At 43.4% G+C, this 23,506-nt stretch overlaps 1 protein-coding gene across 1 annotated transcript in view; it reads right to left on the bottom strand.

The window, feature by feature from the left end:
- Nucleotides 1-547: 547 nt before the first annotated feature.
- Nucleotides 548-23,506, bottom strand: part of adcy5 (adenylate cyclase 5) — a 72,419-nt gene continuing 49,460 nt past the window's right edge. Inside the window, exons 4-21 of the mRNA XM_071538832.1 lie at nt 21,764-21,875; nt 20,284-20,411; nt 18,647-18,805; nt 18,331-18,472; nt 16,809-16,946; nt 13,045-13,067; nt 10,418-10,562; nt 9,376-9,473; nt 7,834-7,921; nt 5,997-6,113; nt 5,649-5,807; nt 4,327-4,502; nt 4,206-4,226; nt 3,739-3,871; nt 2,884-3,147; nt 2,373-2,577; nt 1,797-1,921; nt 548-676 (exon numbers count right to left, since the gene is read on the bottom strand). Coding sequence (XP_071394933.1) covers nt 548-676; nt 1,797-1,921; nt 2,373-2,577; nt 2,884-3,147; nt 3,739-3,871; nt 4,206-4,226; nt 4,327-4,502; nt 5,649-5,807; nt 5,997-6,113; nt 7,834-7,921; nt 9,376-9,473; nt 10,418-10,562; nt 13,045-13,067; nt 16,809-16,946; nt 18,331-18,472; nt 18,647-18,805; nt 20,284-20,411; nt 21,764-21,875 — 2,362 coding nt within the window. The remainder of the gene's footprint in view (nt 677-1,796; nt 1,922-2,372; nt 2,578-2,883; nt 3,148-3,738; nt 3,872-4,205; nt 4,227-4,326; nt 4,503-5,648; nt 5,808-5,996; nt 6,114-7,833; nt 7,922-9,375; nt 9,474-10,417; nt 10,563-13,044; nt 13,068-16,808; nt 16,947-18,330; nt 18,473-18,646; nt 18,806-20,283; nt 20,412-21,763; nt 21,876-23,506) is intronic.

Genomic DNA, 23,506 nt, shown 5'->3' with positions numbered 1-23,506 from the left:
ATGTACATATACTTCAGTGGGAGAGAGAGAAAGGCAGAGAGAGAGAGAGAGAGAGGAAGAGTTCATTGTCCTCATGCAGGTTTGTGTTGGTCAAACATCCCGATCCTTGAATGTGAATGTCAATGAAAATCCGGCAGAGGGGAGTGATTGCACTCCTCTGAGGACTTCGGCCATAGCGTTATTTCCTTAAGGACCTTGACTGACAGCTGGCAAATTCTGCCCCCGCGGTCTGATCGGACGTCTTTGGTCTCAACAGCAAACTCAGGCTCGCTAGGTTCCTCCCCGCTAATAGTTCCCTCCTCAGACTGAGCTTTGGGATGAGCTTTCCCGTCTCGCCTGGTTCGGGACAGTAGGAAGCTGGCCTCTGCAGGCAGGAGGAAGGGCTCGACGCCGTTAAATAAAAAAAAGGACATTTGAGGATCAGTCTCGGTCAACCTCAAGCCGTCACAGGTCCGTCCGCCTGCTCGTCACGTCAGAGGCTTACGGTCGACGACTCCTCGCGTCGCAATGCGCCTTCCCCCAGTGTCTGTGTGTCTCTCCGAGGGTGTTAACTGCTGGACGGTCCCCCGGTGAGGAAATAGGTCATCATCTCTCCTTTGCCCTTGACTGTGACCACGCCTCTGTACTCTAGTGTGTAGTTATACGAGCTCAGCACCTGGTACAGGTCTGTTGTTACCTGCAGGAGAGAGGGATTAAAGGGCAGGGAGGTTACAGTGAGTGGAGTTCACTAGATAAACCACATTCAGCTGCTAATGGCACTACAATGCCATTTTCAACACTGTTCCTGTATTCATGTTATTTTTGTGCGAGCAGCCTATACTGCGTTTGTATTATTGGTTTTTCAGATGCAATGAAGACAGATGAGAGAGAGGAGATAAATTGGGAGCTTGAAATTATACGGTCCCGTGTTCGGAGCGGTTTTGAGTTATTAAGCTTTAATGATTTCACATCTGATAGAGCAAAACCAATATACTCCTTTTAATTAACATTTTTTACCCACTTGCATAGACATTTTCAGAAATCTAGCATCAGCCGTGTGTGAAGTGCTGTTTTGCAGAGCTACTGCACATCATATGAAAAGCTCATTTTTGACCGAAATAGACTGAGCTGAATTCCAAGATAACAAAATGGAACAGTAGTACATAAGCCAGATTGAAACCCATGCATAGCAAAATATGTCCATTTTAATAATTCATTCAGTCTTAAAAGCTTATTTTTCTGCCAATAGAGGTGAGATAATTCTGCTTGTTTCCAATATGCATTTTGACTTGGCTGACTTGAAATGACGTGAATTTTGCAGAAATAAAGGCAGAATAAGGCATACCAATGTTCTACACAGCAAATTTTCCAGTGTTAATAAGTATTGATTTTTGACAATTATTTGAAGTTGACAGGTGTTGATTGAAGAGTTGTTTGTTCACTCATAGAGCTGATATGCCTCTGGGGCGGCTGTTCAAAACTCTCTAAAAGTGTTAAATTCTGATGGGTGTGGACTTGTATAAACACTGGCATATAATTGATTGTTAATTACTCTAATCGGTGGTGATTTTGCTGTGAAGTATCAAGAAAATGACACTTTGAGACTTGAAAGAAGTTGATTTACATTGGAAACAAGTGAAAATATCTCACCCTATCAGATTTTTTCAATTGTTTTAAAAAAAAGTATGATTTTAAGACTCTACTAGATTAAATGACATGGTGAGATGGAGATTTTTGCAGTATGGTGCCACGCTTCACAGAAGGTTTTCTCAAGCCATCACACTAGTCCAGTCAGCCACTGGGAGCTGCAGTCTTACCTGGATCCTCTCTGGTACTCCGGTGCTGTCCATGCGGCTGGCCACGTTGACCGTGTTCCCCCAGATGTCGTACTGGGGTTTCCTGGCCCCGATCACCCCAGCCACCACCGGACCTATGTTAAGACCTAGGGAGAGGTGCAAATGGATATAATGGGAAACAAAGTACTGCACCACAACTGCACCTGCTGGACACAGGAAAACAGACATGCTAACATCAACTCCAGAATAAGATATCTAGCCGTTTGAAAAAAAGTGACACCTACTCTTACAACATGATTAATAGCACAAAATGTAAACAGTTTATGGTACTTTTTGAAAGATAGTGATAACACTTATCTGGATCCGTTATATTTTAGAGATATTGAATGATGTTCTTCAGGTTAAGTTTTTTACCCCAAAATGGATAAATAACATTTTGGAAATTAACTCCTTAGTTCCACTTCTCATCTATTTCTTTCTCTATTGAGGATAACACTTGCATTAACTTGGTATCAATAGCAATCCCACAACATCTGCATCTATGTTTGCACAAATTGCTGATGATTGAATGATCAACCAAACCCCTCTATCCCTCACCTATCTTCATCTTGAAGTTGTTGAAGGAGTGCTCGTTGATGTACTTCATCTGGTCCATCAGCCTCATGGCGTAGTCGGCCAGGGCGCGGATGTGCGAGCGGCCCGCCTTGTCGTAGGTGGAGTCGTTGAGGCCGGAGGCCGCCATGTAGGTGGAGCCGATGGTCTTGATCTTCTCCAGCTGGCGGAACTGGTCCTCGCTGATGATCTGGCGGTGGCGGGGAAAAGAGAGAAAAGCTTTAATCATTGCATGACACGATAAAGTGACAGTGAAACCAGCATTAAATTCTCTCTTTGTGCTAGCTTCAAGTGAGTGAAATAATAGTGAAATGAAACTACTCCTCATTTTACTGAGGAATGCGTGGAACCTCTTTAAGGGCCCCTGGTGAGCCCCCAACCCCACTTTAGGAACCACTGATTTACATCTTCATACACACACACACACACACACACACACACACACACACACACACACACACACACACACTTGCAGACGCAATCGTTCACATCCCACCTCGTCGAAGTCGGCGATGATCTCGTTGAGCAGGCGGAGGCACTCCACTCCCTCGTTGTTGGCCTCCAGCTCCACGTAGAACTCGGAGAAGTTGCTGATGGAGGCGAACATGACGGCGACGCACTCGCACGACTGGTAGTAGAGCTCGTCGTTCCGCCGCTCGCGCTGCAGGAAGTGGGCGGCCACGTCTTTGGGCAGGATGTTGTGGAGCAGGCGCCGGTTGTAGGCCTGCAGCTCCTCCATCTCCTCCTTCTCCTCTGTGGCCTGCCGGGGGAGGAGAGGCGGGCATTACACAGCGTGTACTTAAAGGAGAAGTAAGTGAGGCTTTTACCGCCCAGGAGCACAAAATGACTATAATATATGGGGTTGCTCAATGCCAATGACTCAATGATTACTTTCTGGCTGTCAAAACTCACTTTCCTGAACAAAAACTCCCCGACCGTTGGGATTTCAAGATTTCAAGATTTTCAATTGCTCAATGATCGAGGCTACGTGCCAAAAAAAAAGCAAATGACAAAGCAATATTATTAATACAGCATTTAGCATTGTGATATATTACCTCTTCACTGGACGTTTCTGTTTTATCTCTGCTCTAATTACTCATCTGTACTGAAAAATTCTACTTTATTTTTGGTGTCACCTACTACCGTAACTCAATGGGACAACACGGGTTGGGAGGGAGTGTCTCTGCCAGAGATTGTTCAAGAGGAGATATTCTATTGGTTGCCAATAGAAGTCGATAACGGTAATAGTTTTCTTCATGCCCCTTTAAGACTAGTAATGAGTGCTATTTTAGCTGAAGGGGGATCTTAAAAGCAACACCACACACACACACACACACACACACACACATACCTGCAGCTTCCAGAGGAAGTCAAGCCTGGCGGTCGACTCCACCTGCTGCGCGTGAAGATAGAGGGCGAGGACGAAGACAGTGATGACCACCGGGGTCATGATCTTCAGAGGGACCTTGGAGTCCACCACACAGCTGAGGGGCACACACACATTCATTAGCGGGATACATTATGCTACTCCCGCCAGCGCAAACTACCAATTCATTAAAAACATACAGGGGTTATGCAGTTAGAGCTCATTAAAGGGGAAGTAAGGTGGTGCAAGATGTATGTAGGGTGCAGTGACACTGTGACACAGATACAAGCCAGCCACTAAATCTTGGCTCATCAGCTGAAGCATCTGTTGCCAGCAGGTCATTACAGTTACATTTGTGCCAGTAGAGAGATAATGACGCTGTGTTAGCTTAATCAGATAGTGGCGATGATGATTTAAGTCTCTGCGGGCATAAAAGTCACCATCGCTCTCACCTTGTTCCGTTGATGGGCTCACTGTGAGGAGAGGGACAGAGAAGAGGTTTGGGTTAGAGCATCTGCACACAATCTAAGCTTTGCCTAAATACACACACAGGCTAGTAGTTAAGTGACTCACATGGCGTTGGCCATGACCAGCAGGTCCTGGTTGTCAAAGAGGTTGACCTCGGGCACCTCCATGATGAGGAGGTAGAGCAGCTCGATGAAGAGCATGAGGAAGAGCTTGCCGATGCTGCTGACCTGCAGGAAGACGGAGCAGGCCAGCAGGCTGAGCAGCACGCAGGACGAGAAGTACTGAGGGAGAGAGGGAGGGAGGGAGATACATGGAAGGAAAGGATATTAGGAAAGTTACATTCCTTTTGTATGTGGTTGTGAAGATGTAAATTAGATAAATGATAGTTCTGGTCCTCAGTTTTGACTGGCTGAGTCACATCCAAAGGCGTTCTAAATAGCCTAATACTCGCTGAACGCACACCTTTGATCACATAACAGTTAATTTAAATATTGATGCTCTCTAACCAAAAATCACCACTCATGCCTGTGCTTATGTGTTGCTTAGCAACCACTTTGTTTAACTACTGTTCAAGGACCACATTGCTTGGCAGAAAAATTACATTTAATTAAAAGTGATTAATTATAAATATTTATTGAACATTTGTGGTCTTGTTATTGCAGTTTTATAAAAGCACTAAGCCACTAGAGGCTGTGCTTTACAGCCACTTTGCCTTGTGTCTAACCCACCACTCAGGCAGGAAGTGAAGACATTTTTTTTTTTTTTACTTTAAAATAAGCAGAGAATTTGGCGTGACGACATCCAAGCAGATTTGATGACACCACTTGACACAGCAGAAAGAAGCCAAGGCAGCAGTCGCAGCCATTATGATTAGACATCTTTTTTTAACTTCCTCTTTTTAAAGGTGAGGAATGATGACACAATGTAGATTACTTGAAACTCTGCTTCAGCATTACATTTTTTATTCTATCCTGCGTTGCGTTTTAAAGCTTCTGCACCAGGCTTGGCAGCAGCACCACCAATGTCTTCTTTGGGGAAGATAGCTTTTATAGACTTTTTGAATAGATATCTTTGGTCAGTGTTATTGGTCACAAATACACAATGAAAATTTTTTCTGCTGTAAATACGAGGTGGGGGGAGAAATTTACTGCCGCTTGGATAGAGTCCTGCTTGTAACTGATTCGCTTTACTGCGTCAGGCGAATTTCTTGCTCGAGTTGAAATATTTCAACGCCTCTTCACCTCAATTTGTGCCAACTACAGTAAAATTGCATATCTTCACCTCCTCCCATTGACTTGCATGTATTTGTGCCACCTCTAAATGTGCATATTGCTGAAATAAACCTTGTGTTGCTCCAAAATAAGGCCTGGAGGGTATTTTGAATGAGAAATCACACATGCGAATAAGCACGTACGCACAACCCCTACCTCAGGAAAGCTGCAGATGGGCGAGTTGTCTCCACAGAGGCTGTGCTGTGTGTCGAGGGTGAAGTTGAGGAGGGGGGCGTGACAGGCGCTCACACTGTCCAGGCTGATGTTGAGCTCTGAGCTGATGCAGCTGTGCAGATCGCCGGTGCTGCAGGTGAACTGAGGGGTCAAAGATTATTATTATTACCATTATTATCCCATAAAGAGGTGTACAATATCATGCTCTGTTTCATCTTGTTTGTGTTTAGTCGTTGAAGAAAAGTTTTCTCATGAGAACAAGCCATAAAAAACTAGACCTTATTCTCTGGGGACTCTTATTAGTGGCTTTATTTGACATTCAGAACTTACGATGTTGATGAAAGCGGAAAGAAAGACGATGATGATGGTGAAGACGCCCACCAGGGTGCTGTTGAGTCTGGACTGGACTATCTTCTTCGAGAGGGTCTGCAGAGGTACTGGGAAAAACTAGCAACACGGAGAAAGAAGAGGAGAGGCCAGAAGGAGGGAGGGATGGAAAGAGTAGAGAAGGGAGGTAGAGGGAGAGGAGGAGGGAGAGAGAGAGACAGCGGGAGAGAAAGAAAGAGAGAGAGAGAGAGAGAGAGAGAGAGAGAGAGAGAGAGAGAGAGAGAGGGTTTCAGTCCAACCTACCAAGTTCATAGATCTGTATGTATCTGTCCAGCAATGAATTGCATATGGAACTGTGAACAGATGGCTATATAAGATGAGACATTTGTACTCTTTTTCATGGGAACAAATTGCACTTTCAATGGCAGATGATGTCTCTTCTCGCAAGACTTTGAGCGTAACTTGTATTTGTATTTGTATTTTGTATTTACACTGGAAATGAGTGCTGATTCTTAATGGACTTAACTAATGATCAAACTCCCAAAAAGTCAGTGTAATCCTTCAACTTCACAACGTTAATACTAATTCATTTCGGAGGTCAAACCAGAGATCTAAAAAAATGAGTCAAGTCTTTTTTAACTGCGCTCCCCAAAAACACTTTCACATTTTGAAAAAAAGAAAAGAAAACATTTTCCCAAACCTGGAAATACCCTATTTTGTGATCCCAGGAGTAAGCTGGTTTTTAGAGGAACAGGCAGACACAAGCACTCTTAGATAAAATACCAGAAAGTTAAAACAAACTACAGCTTTAGAGGTTCATTCCATAACAGAACCATGACTCAACAGTAAAACACACCAATAATGGCAGCGCCGTTCTCTTTTAACCTCTCTTATTTCCCTCATGGCTTGTCATTAGCCAACAGTCAGAGCAGGAAATGAATGGAAAAAGGAATCCTGGGGGGACGAGCGCTGTGGTTTTTGACGTCATCGCTCCTGTTGACGTCTCAAATTGTCCTCACTTTGCTTAAAAAAATAGAGCGAGGCAATTACTACTGTCTGTCTATCAAAGGCTACTGACTGCAGCCCTGACTCATACCCTTAGCTACACACACATGTCGGCACGAATTGGAATATACACACACACAAGAAATCAATGGCAGTCTCCCAGGCGTACGCTACTCCTGCGTTTAGCACAGCATGTTGTCATGTTGTCAGACCAGACCCATGATGAATGCAGCATTCACAGACAGATAAACAAATCTGCGCCACAACCTGTCTGGAGGTGAGGGGCTAAAAAGTCTGACAGTGTGATTTAATATATAAACAGGATGATGGTTTGCCAATATCCAGAGGATTACAGTTTGGCAGCAAACTTCATTGCATGAGTTAAGCTTGTCATGGGAAGTTGGGATGAGTGTTCGGTACTGAAAATGTGAATGTGGCATTTGAGAGAAAAATACAATAAAACAATATTAGAACCAGCAAGCAGAGTGCAGCAAAAGGACGTTACACAATATTTTAAATCAAAGACTAAAGACGTAAAAAACCCAGGCACACAAAAATCCCTAATCCGTGATTAGCTCTGTCCTTTTGGGAGAAAGGTTTACAAGCTCCATGCTGTATTTTTCAGCGTATGATCTACACAAAAGATTTTGAAAGTGGAGTCAAAGTGGAGTTGTATGATGACATTTACACTCCCTTAAGGTCTCCGTCCCTTTCCATTCTTGATAACATTTCAGAGATATTTCAGTGACTGATGAAGTTTCTTGTCTGAGATCTGGGAGAAGGATGGAGCTTATTCAGCGAGTCCATGCATCGTGAACCGGAGGAGATCACTCACCCCAAAACAAGAGTAGACGGCTGAGACGAACATGACGGCCATCAGGATGATCAGGCAGATGATGAAGAAGCCGATCATCAGACTGGAGCTGTGGAAGACAAAGAGAGGAAGACAAATGAGTGTACTTGTGTGTGTGTGTGTGTTTTTCTTACTGCATTTTTATAGTTTACTGTCTGCTTCTCTTATATATTGCACATGTCACGGTATTTGTCATGTTGAGGAGCTCATTCTGTATACAACAGCATCTGCTTCTCTTTATTGTCTATGCTCTTGTGTCACTGTAAACTAATGTGGAAATAAATAAACATTGTGTATGTGTGTGTGTGTGTGTGTGTGTGTGTGTGTGTGTCTGTGTGTGTGTGTGTGTTGGGAAGGCGGTAAAAGCAGGAGGGGAGTAGACAGTAAACAGTGTGAAAGTGTGAAGAGTGTGAAAATGATAAAAGAAAATAGATAAAACGATAATGAGATGGAAGGGGTGGCAGGGGACGGAGTGAGGGGGGGGGGGATTTGAGGAAGATTGAGAGGTGGGCGGAAAAAGAGGAATGAAAAATGAGGGAGAGTGGTGAGATAAAAGGATCAAGGAGAAAGGTTAATAAAAAGATGGGCTAAAAAAGATCAATACAGAGAGATGGGCGGGAAAAAGGAGAGAGGAAAAAAGAGAGGTGGGGGGATGGCCTTAAGTGAAAATCTGCGAGTGCCTTTTGAATCTGGCTGGTGCTCAGCTCCAGTTACACTGATCTTGATTTGATATTCTCTTTAATAGCTGGACTATTCAGCTTCATGAAACTGGCTTGTTCATCTCTTCACCGCAATAATAATAAGTTAAAATCATCTCCACACGCAACAACGCCATCAATAAAGATGGAAGATGGTTAAAGATGGAAGGAATTACAATAGAAATCTTAAGGACTAAAGATAAGTGCATGAATTATCCCTGTCACAGAAAAGATTACAAGAATATATTGATTGTTAGAGATAAAACGTTTTAATTTAATACAGCGGATGAAGCCAGGTGTATTTGTTTTAGCTACTTCATCTGAACAACCACATATTCATCCACTGCGCCCACCACCTTCACTTCTTATGGAAACAGGGAAAATAGTCCCTGGCAGTTCAAAACAGTATGTTAATTTTGTGTCATATTTCATATTTCATTTCCAATCTCCTACATTAACTGCCAAACTTGGCTGCATATCATTTAAAATGATTTACCATTTAGGTTTAGAGCTGTCTTTCTTTGTCTCACTTTTCAAGACTCACTTAACAAAGCGTATGGAGCACTGGAGCAAATGATCTATCGGGGACACATGGATGATTTTGGTGTCCATGTCCTTGAAGCCCACTGTTAGTCAAGGGCAATATTGACAGGAGAGCCTGTGGGGAGTCAAACTGTTGTCTTCCATTCCAGTCGAGCTGGTAAGGAGGAGTACGGAGGATGCAGATGCTGTCTCTCATTGAAATGTCCTTTTTTTTTTACCCAAGGACCAGTGCTAAATTCTTGTCTGAGAAAACAGGCTGGAGTATTTTCAAGTGAGGACTCACTGCGGTACAATGACGAGCTGGATGAAGCAGATGAAGAGGAAGACGAGAGAGGCGCAGGCCACATAGGCCCCGAACCTGGAGTCCACCTGGTTGGAGTACTGCAGGAGGGAAGGAGGCCAGAACAGAACAGAATGAGCTTTGAACTAGTTTTGACAACAGATATTCCTTCCCTTCTTTCCCTCTGAGAGAGAAATGGCAACGGTACCAAAATGAATCCCAGGTACAGTAATAACAAAATCAGAATCACTTTATTTTCTATGTACAAAAATGATTTGTCTTGGTGGCATTGGCACAGAGACAAACTTTTACGTTCCACAGTAGATATTGGCACACATTGGACCTCATATACCATGCAGGGACAGCGCAAGATGTATCAGTGCTGAGACACAGTAAAGCTTAGACAGCTGGTATCTCTCTGAAAACTGTCTGTGGGTGAAGTCTGTTGCTGTGTCTGGCAGCAAAACCCAGACTCAGGATCTATAGGATGATAAGCTATGCTGGAGTCCAGGAACTGAAAGCAGAGGCAGAGATTATCTCACCCACAGCGAGCTGGAGGCTCCATGAAAGTACTTCTGATCTGCTCTAAGTAGGCACTCTGTAGCACTCTTACCATGACACAGAGAGAGAGAGAGGGAGGGAGAGAGAGAGAGAGGGAGAGAGAGAGAGAGAGATTGAAAGTTGAAAACAGGTCTCAACTCTTTCCTCTTTTCCCTGGCCGCTTTCTCTCCGACCTCCACTCTAACCTTTCCTCTCAGCCTGTCCTTTCACTGTCTGAAGCGGTTTACTTCCTCTGTCCTTTGGTAGCCATCTCTCCCTCTCTCCCTCTCTCCCTCTCTCCCTCTCTCTCTCTCTCCCTCTTTTACTCTTCTACTTGGTTTTGATTGACTTGCCCAAAGGACTGTGAAGAGAGAACAGGGGAGAGCTTTTTGCACAGGAAAGATTGCTTGTCATGGTCAATTATTTGGTCCTATATTGGCAGTGTGTGTGTGTGTGTGTGTGTGTATGTGTGTGCGCGTGTGTACGTGTGTGTGTGCACCCTCACCTTTTTCTCCAGGTCGGGCTCTCGGAAGGTGAGCAGGAATTTCTTGACGTGCTCGGAGCGCAGGCGGTCGATGCTGCGTGCGTCGATGGCCCGGCCCAGGAACTCGTCCACCTCGTCCTCTGGGTTGAGGTTTTCCTGCGTGTTTCTGAAAATGAAATGTCTAGATAACACAAGATGAGACCGGTTGTTGTTTGCCTCTCAGGGGGGTTGGAAAGTTTCCTCAGCTTCTACTGCCGCTCTACTTTAGCTATTCTTTGTTATGTTTTTTTTGTCATCTAAGAAAAGCACCCAACACCAGCAACCCAGCAGTTAATACCTTTTTCACAAGGCGGGAGCAAACTAAACAGAAATGACCTGTACTTGTTATGAAAGTAGGTGCAGTGATATAGTCCAAGGTATCTGCAGGCTTCATAAAAACAAATGTAAGACTTTTTAAAACCTTTTAATGCCACCTGGAATTTAAAAAAATTCAAAAGGACATGATGTCCAAATGTGTTTAGTAAAGCAGATACTATTACAAACTGTTTTGCATATTATAACCCTGTTCTACTTTAATCTAAGACATGCAGGACAAAGAACCTATCATTGCAAGGTGAAAAAATATAAATTCTAGTAACTGTATTTTAAGGCCTTACCTGCCAATAATTCATTTAAAAAAAAATTCTGACCTGCAGATACCCTGTGTTCAGCTAAGTATGAAGACAGGTACGCTCCGCCATGTGAAAAGGGCCAATTGAAGTCAATCACTATCCCTCACCCCCCAAAAAACACACAGATAAGCAATTTGATTGTGATGACTATCATTACTAATCACTGAATCTGCAATGTATCAAATCCACTGATTGAAGATGTTCTAGCGTTGTTGACAAGCACTAATCAAGTGATGGAGATGTCATGTTACTGTGATCATGATGATTATAGTGCTGTATGAGGCTGTGGCCCTTTTCCCTCAGAGGCATGTCGTTAATGGGAAAACCCAGTGTGAAGAGAAGCAGGAGAATAAATGGGAGAAGCACGCTGAGAAAATGTATGTGATGAATTTAAGCAAAAAACTTAATTTATGTTAGATGAGTATTAAAGATAAATAAATAAGATAATCTTTATTGTCCCTCGAGGGGAAATTTGTCTTGCTGCTGCTGTTAAAAGAAACAGGCTTCAACAGACGAATAGACAGACAGGTTACAATACAAGACAACAAACTGACAACATTAATATAAAACATCCAGACACTCCAGTACGCAGACAACCACAACTTAAGCACTACTCCGGGCGCTTAAGGCCTTAATAGTCACTGCCACAAATGAATTTCTGAGTGAGTCTGAGATGGGTCAGAGCCTGGTGATATCCTGAGCCGGTCTGACCACTGACAGCCTGTCTGCCTCCTAGAGCTTTTTGCACCCTGGCGACTTAGCTTGGATTTTAGCGGTACAGACAGATATGCGAACCGAGCTGTGATACCATATCAAATAATGTTTTCTAGTACAGCATGATAAAAAAAAAAAAAAAGCTGAATGTACTTTCCCTCTATTCAAAAAACTCTCGGTCTACGTAAGAAGTAGCCCGGAGCAGAGGCTGTCAACTTGGATGTTCCGGCTCAGTGTGTTGTCAATATGCACTTCCAAATACTTACAGGAGGAGAGCAGGAGATGGCTTCACTACAAATGACTGCAGGCCTTTGATCATTCAAACACCATCTCCTCTGTCTTTGTTACATTCAGGATTAGACTGTTGTCATCGAACATCTCTATCTGAGAGTGACAGTGATGGACTGCTATCTTTATGTAACAGTCCTCCCAGGATAGCAGAATTTATGAAAGGTGTGTACAGTATGAGTTCACAGGTTTTTGAAAAATTGGGTACCAGGCAGGAGTAAGCTGCTCAGCAAATGTCTTTAAAAATTAAAGCAGAGATGCCATCAGGGCCCAAGGACTTGTTCATACAAATACTGCTAAAGACTGATCTGATCTTGTATGGATTGATCTCCAACCTGGCACCTGATGCAGTGACAAGTAAGGTCTCTCTCTCTCTCTTTCTCTCTCTCTCTCTCTCTCTGTGTACTTTACACCCCCCTTTATCTACAGGCGACTGGCCTTTTGGGGTATCCAGATTATAAAGAATTTTCTCCAGTTTAGATGGAATTTTTCCTAAGGATTTTTCAGATATTTTGAATAATGGTTGTGAGATGTTTTTTGTGAACTGCAGCTCTATTTGCTTTATTTGCTTTATACATATTAACAGATGAGTGTCAGTGAATATCCACCCACTTTGAGCCACACCTGGTGCGAATTTGGTTATCACTAGGTAGCTCTATATAAGCAAGCCCTTCTACTTGGCTCTATATGCCCTGATGAAGACCGTATAGTTGAAACACGTTGGCGTAGCCCATACAATAAAGGCTTGTTAACTTTTTCAGAATCAGTTACAGTGCTGATACATTTCCTAACCGGGTTCATGTTTGTTACTGATTTCCAATAGTTTCTTAAAGTTCATTTCCATCAGCTCTGTTGTGTTTTAGGTCCCTACAAAGATCACAATTGTTAGTGAGAGCAGCCCACCAACTTGGCACACACACAAAAAGATGTAAGCAAGGGCAGAATAAGGAGGAGGGCACAGCAGTCGGTACTCACTTGTCCTTAGGGTCTTCGAAGCCCTAGAAGATAGAAAAGAGAATAAAAAGGGCAAAAAAGAGAGTGTTAGCTGGAAATTATAATGTCTAGGGTTCAAGTAGACTAATAGCAAGTCTTGGAGCCTACTGGTTCTCACAAAGGGAATTTTATTCCTTCCTTATTCCTGGTCCTAACCAGACTCTTAATCCCCCATCACATCTGCAGAAAGCAGAGGAAATGAAATCTGTTCAGGTAATGAAAGGCTGATGAGCATCAACTTATACAGCGATGGCCAGCATGGTGGGTAAACTAACTATATCCTGATTTCATGTAAATAACATAATGCACATTAACATATAATCATAAGGTTTAAACTAGCTTTGATGGCAAACTATAAATTCTACTGAACTTTTTTTTATAAGCCTTTTTAAACCCTTTAATATATATTTTTTTTTATTAAAAACTGAGCCATGTCCAGTCAGAGACGTCATACCTGGTTTTGATTGCATATGACCTTGTTCAGTTAAATAATTATACTCAAATTTCATGCTGGTTTTACAATTTGAATCGCAGCTCTTGGATGCCCAATGACAGATTAACTAGTTTGAACCAAAAAAATATTATGAAATAGCAGCTGTCAAGTGAAAAGTTGCCTGTGTCTGGAAGCAAGTGAGGGTAAAAAAAAACAATTGAAGCAGGTGTCTGCTAAAAATGGAAGCCATTTACGTCAAACTGGGCTGCAGACTGGCACCTCTGTATTATTCTCTTTATTCTCTTCCTATCTCATCTACTCAGGCTCTCAGCTGAGCATGGCCAGAAACAAAGACCATGGTCAAAAACAACAAACCACTATCGGGTGAAGTATGTCAAATTTTTTTCTTTTTTTTTTCAGAGAGTGGGGGAAAAGATAGGCCTAAATGGAAAGAGCATGGCTGTACAACTGACACGGCAGGAGAATGAGATGAAAAGTGGAGGTTAGAGTGTTGACAGGGGCCAACGAGAGGGCAGCCAGGGAGGACTAGTTTCACTTCTTTCTTACTTTCTCTCTCTCCCTCTCTTTCCGTGCCTCTGACGAGAGGAGAGGCTAATAGGGGTGCCTGTGAGAGTGTTCATTACGGTGTGACATAGGGTTAATTATACCGGCAAGGCTGTTTAGTGCGCCTACTGAACATCACCCACATCTAATTGTATTACGATGCATGATGTGAGCTGAGGCGTCTCACTGCATCTCACCAGCGCCCTCTTGTGGATGAACTCAGCAAGGACAATGCTGAGGAATCACAGTGTGACCTCTGAGGCCATATATGAGAGCAGTGAATAAATAGCAGGGCAGGAAAGTTCACTAGCGCACAACCGGACACCTCATAAGTCATTTACAGTCCACTGCTCCGCCCCGTCTGTCTCTGGATAGAGAGAAGAGGGCCAGAGAGAATATCCATCCGTACCTCCACCCCCCCCCCATCCTCATCCTCTCTTCATCCCTCCCTCACTTTCTCTCTGTCACATCTAAAAATTCCCCCTCATGACCTCTGTCCATCTTTGTCTTTGTCACTCTCTGTCTCTGCTGCTTACTCTATCTTTGGAGGCTGCTGGGTGATTTATGAGCAGAATAGAGAGAGAGAGAAAGAGAGACAGAGAGAGAGGGACAGAGAGAAAGAGAGAGAGAAGAAGGGATGAAGAAAAACCAAGCTAAGACAAACTCAAAAATCAAGTTAACGTCGAGACCATCAATGTCCCTTAGAAAGACTAAGAGCTTTGCGGGTCACGGTCAACAGAATACAAAGACATCTTCCTCTGGCAACACACTCATTTGATATCAAGCGAAGGAAAAGATGCCAGAGCCACCGAGAGGAGATGTCAGGCCAGTAATTGAATGTACTGATATAGAAAGACAGGAGGTGCGCCTCCCACTCCCTCTTCCCTCGTCTCAGCCGCTCAGTTCTCTGAATACTCATTAAGTCTACGCTCAACACTCTCAGCAGGAGGGGAGAGTGGCTCTGAATATATGTAATCAGCAGGCCAAACACACATCCGGTGGCACAAAGACCTGCAGGGTCAAAACCACCACAAATCTGGAACCGGATTGAAAAAACCTACTGTTCTGTCAGTTTCAACATTCCTGTAACAGTAGACGATATAAAACAATACACACACATAAAATAGCAGTAGACTGCTATTTTTCACTCTTTGGTGCTAAGCGCTCATTGTTGTGGGGTTTCTGTCCAGTACTGTGACGTCTTTTTCCTTGGATTTTCTGTTGATGAAGATTGAGTTTCTGTAGGTGGCGCTCTTTTCTTTGTCACTGCTCATGCTGACACTACTCAGGTCTTCTTCTATTTATTCCAAACAAGCCACTGTTGCTGCTGCAGGTAACATAAAACACATCACTTCCAGACAGACACTGGGGGTGTTTAGAACAGCAAATTTCTATGAAAATGTCACAGCTTATTACTTTAAGTTGCAGTGCTCACTATAGATATACATAACTTATTTGGCCTGGTCTATGCCAACTTCTCACCTATAATAGTAAACGCTAAAGTTGGGAAAATACAGAGAGAGAGAGAGAGAGAGAGAGAGAGAGAGAGAGAGAGAAATGGTGGGTGGGATAATGATACGAGGGTAAACAAAAGACAACCCTGTGTGTGTGTGTGTGTGTTTGTGTGTGTGTGTGTGTCGGGTGTGGGTGCATCCATTCACTGAGTGAGTCACTGTGTGCAAGGTTGGCTCAGCGGGGAGAAGTAAATAAAGATGAAACTCAATATAGTCCCACCACTCTGCGAGCGCCACGCTGTCGTTTCAAGCATTTCCTCATTCTGTCTAAAGAGAATGCAACCCTGGGCAGTTTTTGGAGGACGGGTGTCTTTTTTTTTTTCTTTTTTTTTTCTTCCCTGCTCAGGAGGTGGCGGAGTGACGGTTTGTTTTGGCACTCGGCTCATCACGGCTGCCCACGTTTCCCCGTTGTCTCCCCGAGTGTCTGTGAGAGCCTCTCGGAGCCGGGGTGAGGTGTGAGAGGCGGAGGTGGGGGCCGCCAGGGGCCACCGCCGCTGCCTACCAGCCCGCAACACACACTCGGGACTACAGATCAAAGGGTTATGGGTATTAACATCATCACCGGATGAGAGCGGAGAGGAGATGTGGGAAGGAGGGTGTTTTTGACAATTTGTCTTTGGATAGCTCAGTTTCCTAGCTGACTTCATGCTGAATTTTAAATGTTTAAGCATGGCACAGTCTTCACCTAAAACTGGTTTCCAAACACCTGATACAGTGGGTAACACTTTACTTTGGTTTTGGTTCATATTGCCTAAACAAGAGCTTCATACAGCTACATGGCACATTCATGAATCTTGAGTGAGCCTTCATTAGGTATTCATGTAATACCAGAGAGTAATTCAAGTACTTTGTGTAATTTCAGGGTGTCAGCATATTGAGCAAAACTTTCACAATAAAAGTCCTCAAAATGAAAGTCCTCTAAAAGTCTTTTTTTTTTTAACCATTTTTAACTGAAAAACATGCCACACACCTTGAATTTAGTCATGAGAATTGTCTCCTCTGACTCCCATTCTATGATTTATATGTTATAAACTGGAATATGAAGTGTTGTATAGACATACAAATAGATTCTGTATTGCTCTGTAAAGCTCAGCATCAGAATTGTTTAGGAAATTCTTAGCTCCTGTTGTGTCAGGGAAAATCTTGTTAAAAGCTGTTCGACAGGAAGATGCTGACAGTCTTGCAGCATCTGCCAGTCGTATGCTGAACACCAGGTTGAGCCCCTGCATCCTCACCATCCTCTTCATCTCCTTGGAGACCTGGTTGCCCCCCAGGTGGTTGTAGAAGGGCCGGTCGGTCCAGTGGCCAGTGTTGTGGGTGACAGAGTTTGTCCTCTGGCGGTTCATTTTGGCTATCATGGCCTTCTCCTCTTTCTGCAAGGGACAAAGGTAAACAAAATGCAGTTTAATATCCCTGAAACAAATTGGATAAAATATCATAACAGGCATAACGGACTGAGCTATGCTGCCACGCTTCTCTGTCCTCGGTTTGCTGTCTTTCTCTCCACTGCAACATCTAATATCCTACAAACTAAGGCAAGATTTTGTTGAATCGTTTAAGCACAGAAGCTATCATTCAGTGAAGTTGCAAGCCAATGTTTTAAGATGAGTGTGTTTTAAGAAAGCCTGTGTGTGCTATATTCAGCATCCATCAAATGACAATGCATTTTTCCTCAACAAAATAAATCCAATCTGCTTCAGGTATAGCGTATAAAGATGGTTTCCGGAGATGATCTCCCTAAGTCGTTTTTTTTTACTGATCTGGGATCAGAACCGCACGCTGACCGTGGGAGATATTCTTTTAAATAAAAAGTATAGGTGAGTGAGTAATGTAATTATCATCCCTCCTCAGTCTCTCATGCCACGCAGCAGCATGAGTTGCCAAGGGAGAATAGAATATCACTTCACATGATATGCCATCTGTAGTCGCGGCTTGTGATACCGCTGGAGGACACAGGCATCTGATAAAAGCAGAACGCTCATAAACAAACTGGAGCTCATGCAACCAAGCAGGAATGAACTCATTCCTCACTGACACACAGTTCGCACTGGAAGGATTCCCACAGTTTATAAATAATAATATATGAGTAATATGAACTGGCTGCAGCCTGTTTTTATCTTGAAATATGGCTCCATAAGTAATAGCACTGTGAGTTTTGAACTTCAGCTTACAGATAAAACAATGCTTATGATAATAGTTTGTATCTAAAATGTCACCTTCTTATCTTTGGATTAATTTAACACTTGCGCCCCTAAATCCATTTGCAAAGCGCTGACAAGAGTTTTGCAGAGTATTGCTGTCACCTTGTCCTTTAGGGGTTTATTCATAGTTTATTTTCCACATTTTAGAATAATAGTAAAGACATCAAAACTTTGAAATAACACAAATGGAATTATGCAGTGACCAAGAAAGTGTTAAACAAATCAAAACTATCTTATATTTTAGATTCTTTAAAGTAGCCGCCCTTTGCCTTGATGGAAAGGCAAAAGGCTTTGGAAAGAAATTCATACATAGGCATCGACTTCACTATTTATATTTGACTAAAAGCAAATTTCAAGCATTTAAGCCTTTAAATCAAAATAGCTTTAAGATAATGAAAAACACAATACATTCAATCAGGCGTGTCCAAACTTTTGACTGGTAGTGTATGTATCTCAAACAAAAGATGCCATAGGTGCATCTGTAGGTCTGTGTATCTGTGTATTGGTTAGAAAGGGGACTGGCTCTTTGTGTTTAGGACTAAATTGAGGGCCATACCCTTTTCTGGCTGCAGCCCACGATGAGGTAGGTTTCTATGTTGTGCTTCTTCAAGTAGACGTCTCTTTCTCCCCCTGCACCTGGCTCCACATCATAGTCTCCATTCAGATAGTTCAGAGTGGCCTTGGTGATATGGATCCGTCTGAAAATGGCAACAACACACACACACACACACACACAAAAGCAGATAACATTTACATTTTTCCATTCTCCAGTTATGTTCAATATTCTACCAAGCGATAGGTGCAATTTTGCAAAACCGAAGTTCGATTGGCTTGTTGTCAGGTTGAGGTTCATCATGATTGGACAGACGTACCCGGCTTTGCCCCCGGCCTCCATGTGATTGGCTAGCGTGACGTCATTGGACCAGACGTCAAACTGCCACTTCCTGAGTCCCAGCACCCCACAATGCACCCTGCCGCTGTGGATGCCCACTCGCATGTTCACGTTCACCCCCGTCACCTCCCGTACCAGCCTAGAAAAAACACACCAACAAAACAGTCAATCAAATATATGCAGAGATTTACTTCTTTGTCTGTTCAGCCATGGTGGCTGTCGCTGCTCACGCTAACTACCCAGCTCTTCTTCTATGTATTCCAAACAAACCGCTGTTGCTGCTGACGGACACATAAACACATCACTTCCTGTATGCTGGAGGATTTTTCCTGGGAAAGACCTCCCTGACACCGAGCGTTTAGGGCAGCAAATGTAAAAGCTTTCATGAGCTGCATCTAGGTTAGCGGAGGAATGACCTAAGTGGACGAAGGCAGGGAAAGAACACTATGTCCGCCATCGCTGAAGCCCTTCCACTATGGCCGAGTCTAAGGGAGATCATCAAACCTCTGTGCTTTTGTGTGGTCTCTCTGATTAGATAATAGCCGCATTCTTAGACAATGCTGTAATGGGACTAATCTCATTACGATGATCCAGCCAGCGTTGTGACTGAAGACCACCTCTGAGTTTATCTGTGCTCTGGGAGGCAACATCAGGCTCCTGTTTCACCAGTCAGGGACTCGCCATGGTCTTGCCATACCTTGCTTCAAATACAAGGAAAGGTTTTGATCTCAATGGGAATAACTTGTTTAAATGCAGGTATGAAAGTAATGCATCACATGTACAGGGGATGTTGCCAACAGCGGGGAAAGCACAGGGATGTAGAACAGCTGCTATGGCTTAGAGAGAGAGACACACACACACACACACACACACAGCTGACAGTGGTGTTGAGGAGCAGCCAGGCCCTAAGGGGAGTGGGAAATGGACATCTCTCATTATTCACCAACCATCAATCAACGTGTCAGCCTTGAGCCTTGAACTGTAACCTCCACACACACACACACACACACATACACACACCTTCCTTCAGCAAACACCAATCGACCAAAACCAAAGAGCCTCTATGATCACAACACGCATGCAGGACAGAGTGAAATGGGGTCAAGACTAATGAATAAAACTAATCGCCACCACTGTCTTTCACAGCCGCTTCCTCTTCAACACTATTTAATGACATAAAGAACTCATTCAGTGGCCATGGAAAGACAACCATTATTCTTAATTAACTGTGTCTCTGCTCGGGTACAGAGAGAGCCTTAGGTGAGAGTGCTAGCTGTTGAGTTTTTCCAATACCACTCACACTCTTAGTTTCGCTTCTCACTATCGGTTCTGAGTGATAACACCTTACAGTAATATTAATATTTTCCACAGTAACAAGTATTGTACTGAATAACTATTTCAATTTCAGTAATTAATTATTACAGCGCTGTATATCCAGATGTGGACTCGTACAAAGCATATTTAGAGCGATTCTTAGAAAGCGTCCGTGATCAATTTCCATCGTCAGTCATTTTTTATTACAGTCACATGCGCTTCCCGGCAGTGATCCCCTCTTATTTTTGGAGGCGTTGTTAAAATGCGGTAACGCCCGCGGGCCTTCTTGTGTCCCCGACTTACGAGATCGCCTCTATCATGTCCACCCCCATCTCCACGCAGCAGTGGGCGTGGTCGGCCCGCGCCTCCGGCAGCCCAGACACACAGTAGTAGCAGTCTCCCAGGATCTTGATGCGCAAACAGTGGTTCTCCTGTCAGGGGGAGAGGAAAGACACGGAAAGAACATTTTGTTAGCGATCCACCGATACAGCAGCATCCACCGATCCACAGTTTTACAGGAGGCTAAAAGTGAATGAAACTCGACTGCGGTGGTTTTCACAGTGAATTCAGCCTTGCATTCCCTCCCGTGAACGCAGCAAATGCAACACAGTTCAGCTTATTCAGTTCGAGCGTCACTCATCCTTTTATGCTTTGGCTGTGTAGGTTTTTATCTGTGATGAGGTGAGAGTATTTATAGCAGCTGAGGGGCACAAACAGCATAGCCTGAGTCATTCACATACTCTTGTGAATGACTCAAACTAAGCACAATTAAAACTCAGATTCATGCTATCATACAATAGCTGCAATCACAAAACTCCCCCATTATGAATCTGTCCTGCAGTCTTTTCCATTTCGCAATGTAGAAATGAATCGGCATATAGAAACACACAACTTGTAATGTAATTTTTCCAAACAGTTCTATGGTTAAAAGCAGGATTTCCGCCATGGAGTTTGCACATCAGCAGAATAACTACCAGACCTAGCAGTGGTGGCGTCTGAGCATGGGTTGATCATAATACGGTCTGTGTGTGTGAATGAGAGTGTGTGAGTGTGTGTGGGTCCCTAGGGCTGAAAAGTGTCTCATGATAGCCACCTGAGTATCTCCCTAGCACATGGCACTGGGTAAATACAATCAGACCCACTGTGAAAGGGGAAGAGAGACAGTGTGTGTGTGTGTGTGTGTGTGTGTGCCTCTCTACTGACGCTGTTGGAGTCAGGCCTGTCCTGAGAGTGTGTGTGTGTGTGTCTATACAGAGATACAGAGTGCATCTGGCATGGACATAAAAGTGTCAGTAGCACTTCTCTACATCGCCTGTTTATAATACCATAATGCCTGATCAACAGTTTCATAACAGCTACGGCGCACTCATGAATATTGATTTAGTCATTATTTCACCTTTCATAAACAAATGACATACATTGAGCATTACATGGACACACAATGAAAGCTCTAGATGAGAGCAGAATCAATATTCATGAATATGCCATGTAGCTGTAATGAAGCTGTGGTTTAGGCATTATGAATATGCTAGGAACTACAGCTCATATACCATGTTAATAAAGGGTCCAGCTGTAGGATATTGATACCACATATGAACATGATTGTGTGTGAGTGTTTTGTGAGTGTGTATGTGTGTGTATATTAACATCATCAAAATGCCAGTAAATATCATGATATTACTTTTAGACAATACAGCCCACTCCTGATGTGTGCCTGTGTGTGTGGTGTGTGTGTGTGTGTGTGTGCGTGTGTGTGAGTACATGTGTGTGATTGCATCCTCACCGCTGCCAGTTTGTCAAAGCGGGCAAAAAGTTCATTGAGTGTCATCACCAGCTCCTGAGCTGTGCACTGGGATGCCAGACTGGTGAAACCCTCGATGTCTGCAAACAGGATGCTGCACACAATGAGAGAGAGAGAGAGAGAGAGAGAGAGAGAGAGAGAGAGAGAGAGAGAGAGAGAGAGAGAGAGAGAGAGAGAGAGAGAGAGAGAGAGAGAGAGAGAGAGAGAGAGAGAGAGAGAATGAAATTAAGTGACTCTGTGATGGTCAAGATGGGCTTCTTTAGTCACAGCTCCCTCATCTATAGAGACATAGAGACCACTCTCTGTTCACTTTGTGTGACTGAATGCACATCATTGTCATTATTGCCCAAATTAAACATACCTAAAAGCTGTTGTGTGGTGGGATTCACAGCCAACAAACTTAAAAACCACGAATTACAGTTTTTGTGTTCCCGAGCAAAACAAGGAGCCGTTAAGAAGAAAAATGTGGATCCAGACTGTAAGGAGAGAGGCGCTGACAGTGGCTCATGGTAGAAGAGGGGGAAACTTTGGGACCCCGAGAGTAAATACACTTATAATGTCGCCAGTATTTTGTCACTGGTAATTAAGTTACCAGTAATTATCTAGTTATATTCTTGTAAGATAACTTGTATGTTAAAATGTAAAGCTACCATGCTGTCCTAACATTAGGTTGCTACTAAGCTAACATTACTGAGCCAGTTCCTCTCTATAAAACAGATGAGTTGTATTCATGTGTGGGTCTCAGGATAGTTTGCTCTGTATTGACTGCCAGTCCAGGGTGAAAAAGTAATGAGAAATGTCACTGACTTGTTAGCTAACGTAAGATAGTTAACTTAGCAACAATCCACTTTAACAAACAATGTCAAGTCAGCATCGCTCAAACTAATAGTCTGAAAAGCATAGCTGTATTTCAGATTTTTAAATATGAAGTGAAATTATTCAAGGTCAATTTATTATCTTACCTGGTGATTAAATTAAGTAATGGTAAATCTCTCTAAGTATTTCACTTCAGGTCACTGTGTGGGATAATTTATCCAGCTTTATTGGAGTAATGAAAAAGGACATTGATGGAGGCCAATTAAGTTCATTTTTTCAATGTACATTTCCCTCTCTGTTGGAGGCAGTGTGCCGAAATAATTCTTTGACATACTCGCCTACTTGAAAACAGGAAAAACCTTGTCAGGCTGTCTGAAATCTGAAAAGATATCTGAAAAGATTTCCTCCCCATCGCCGCTTTTGCCGGTTTGTTAGCGATATTGTTTCCCTCCACGGTGAGCGTGGCTTTCAAAGTATGACGCGCTCCGCAGTGTCTCTTTGCACCTATGTAACCACGGCAACCACTGATGCCATTGATGGGGGTGAAAGGCCTGATTGTGATTGGCCCATTGCGTGTCTCATTTGATTGGCAGGCTGTCGCATGAGCCGACTCTATACAGTGAAGTCTAAATGTAATACAATGCCTGTAATCTGGCGGCCAGTGCTGAGAAGTAATTAATCGAACTTGTGCTAATAGGGTCTGTCCTGTCAAGTGGGGGTGGAGAGAGAGAGAGTGTGTGTGACACAATACATTTGCGAGCGACTATGTGCGTGTGAAAAGTCAGCTTTCCCTCCCTGAGAACAAGGTAAACTGATACAGCAGCAGGCTTTTTGTGAGGCGGGCACATTCATTACTCTCCTAACACCAGCACAACAACGGGGCAGATGATCTCATCGCACTGAATGACT

This window comes from Centroberyx affinis, unplaced genomic scaffold (genome assembly GCF_046629955.1).
Source record: "Centroberyx affinis isolate AG114_WGS23_722 - 3 ecotype Tasmania unplaced genomic scaffold, CSIRO-AGI_Caff_v1 ptg003356l_1, whole genome shotgun sequence".
NCBI classification, from domain to species: Eukaryota; Metazoa; Chordata; class Actinopteri; order Beryciformes; family Berycidae; genus Centroberyx; species Centroberyx affinis.
Note: the sequence above shows the minus strand (reverse complement) of the source record. Positions and strands in the feature narration are given on the sequence as shown.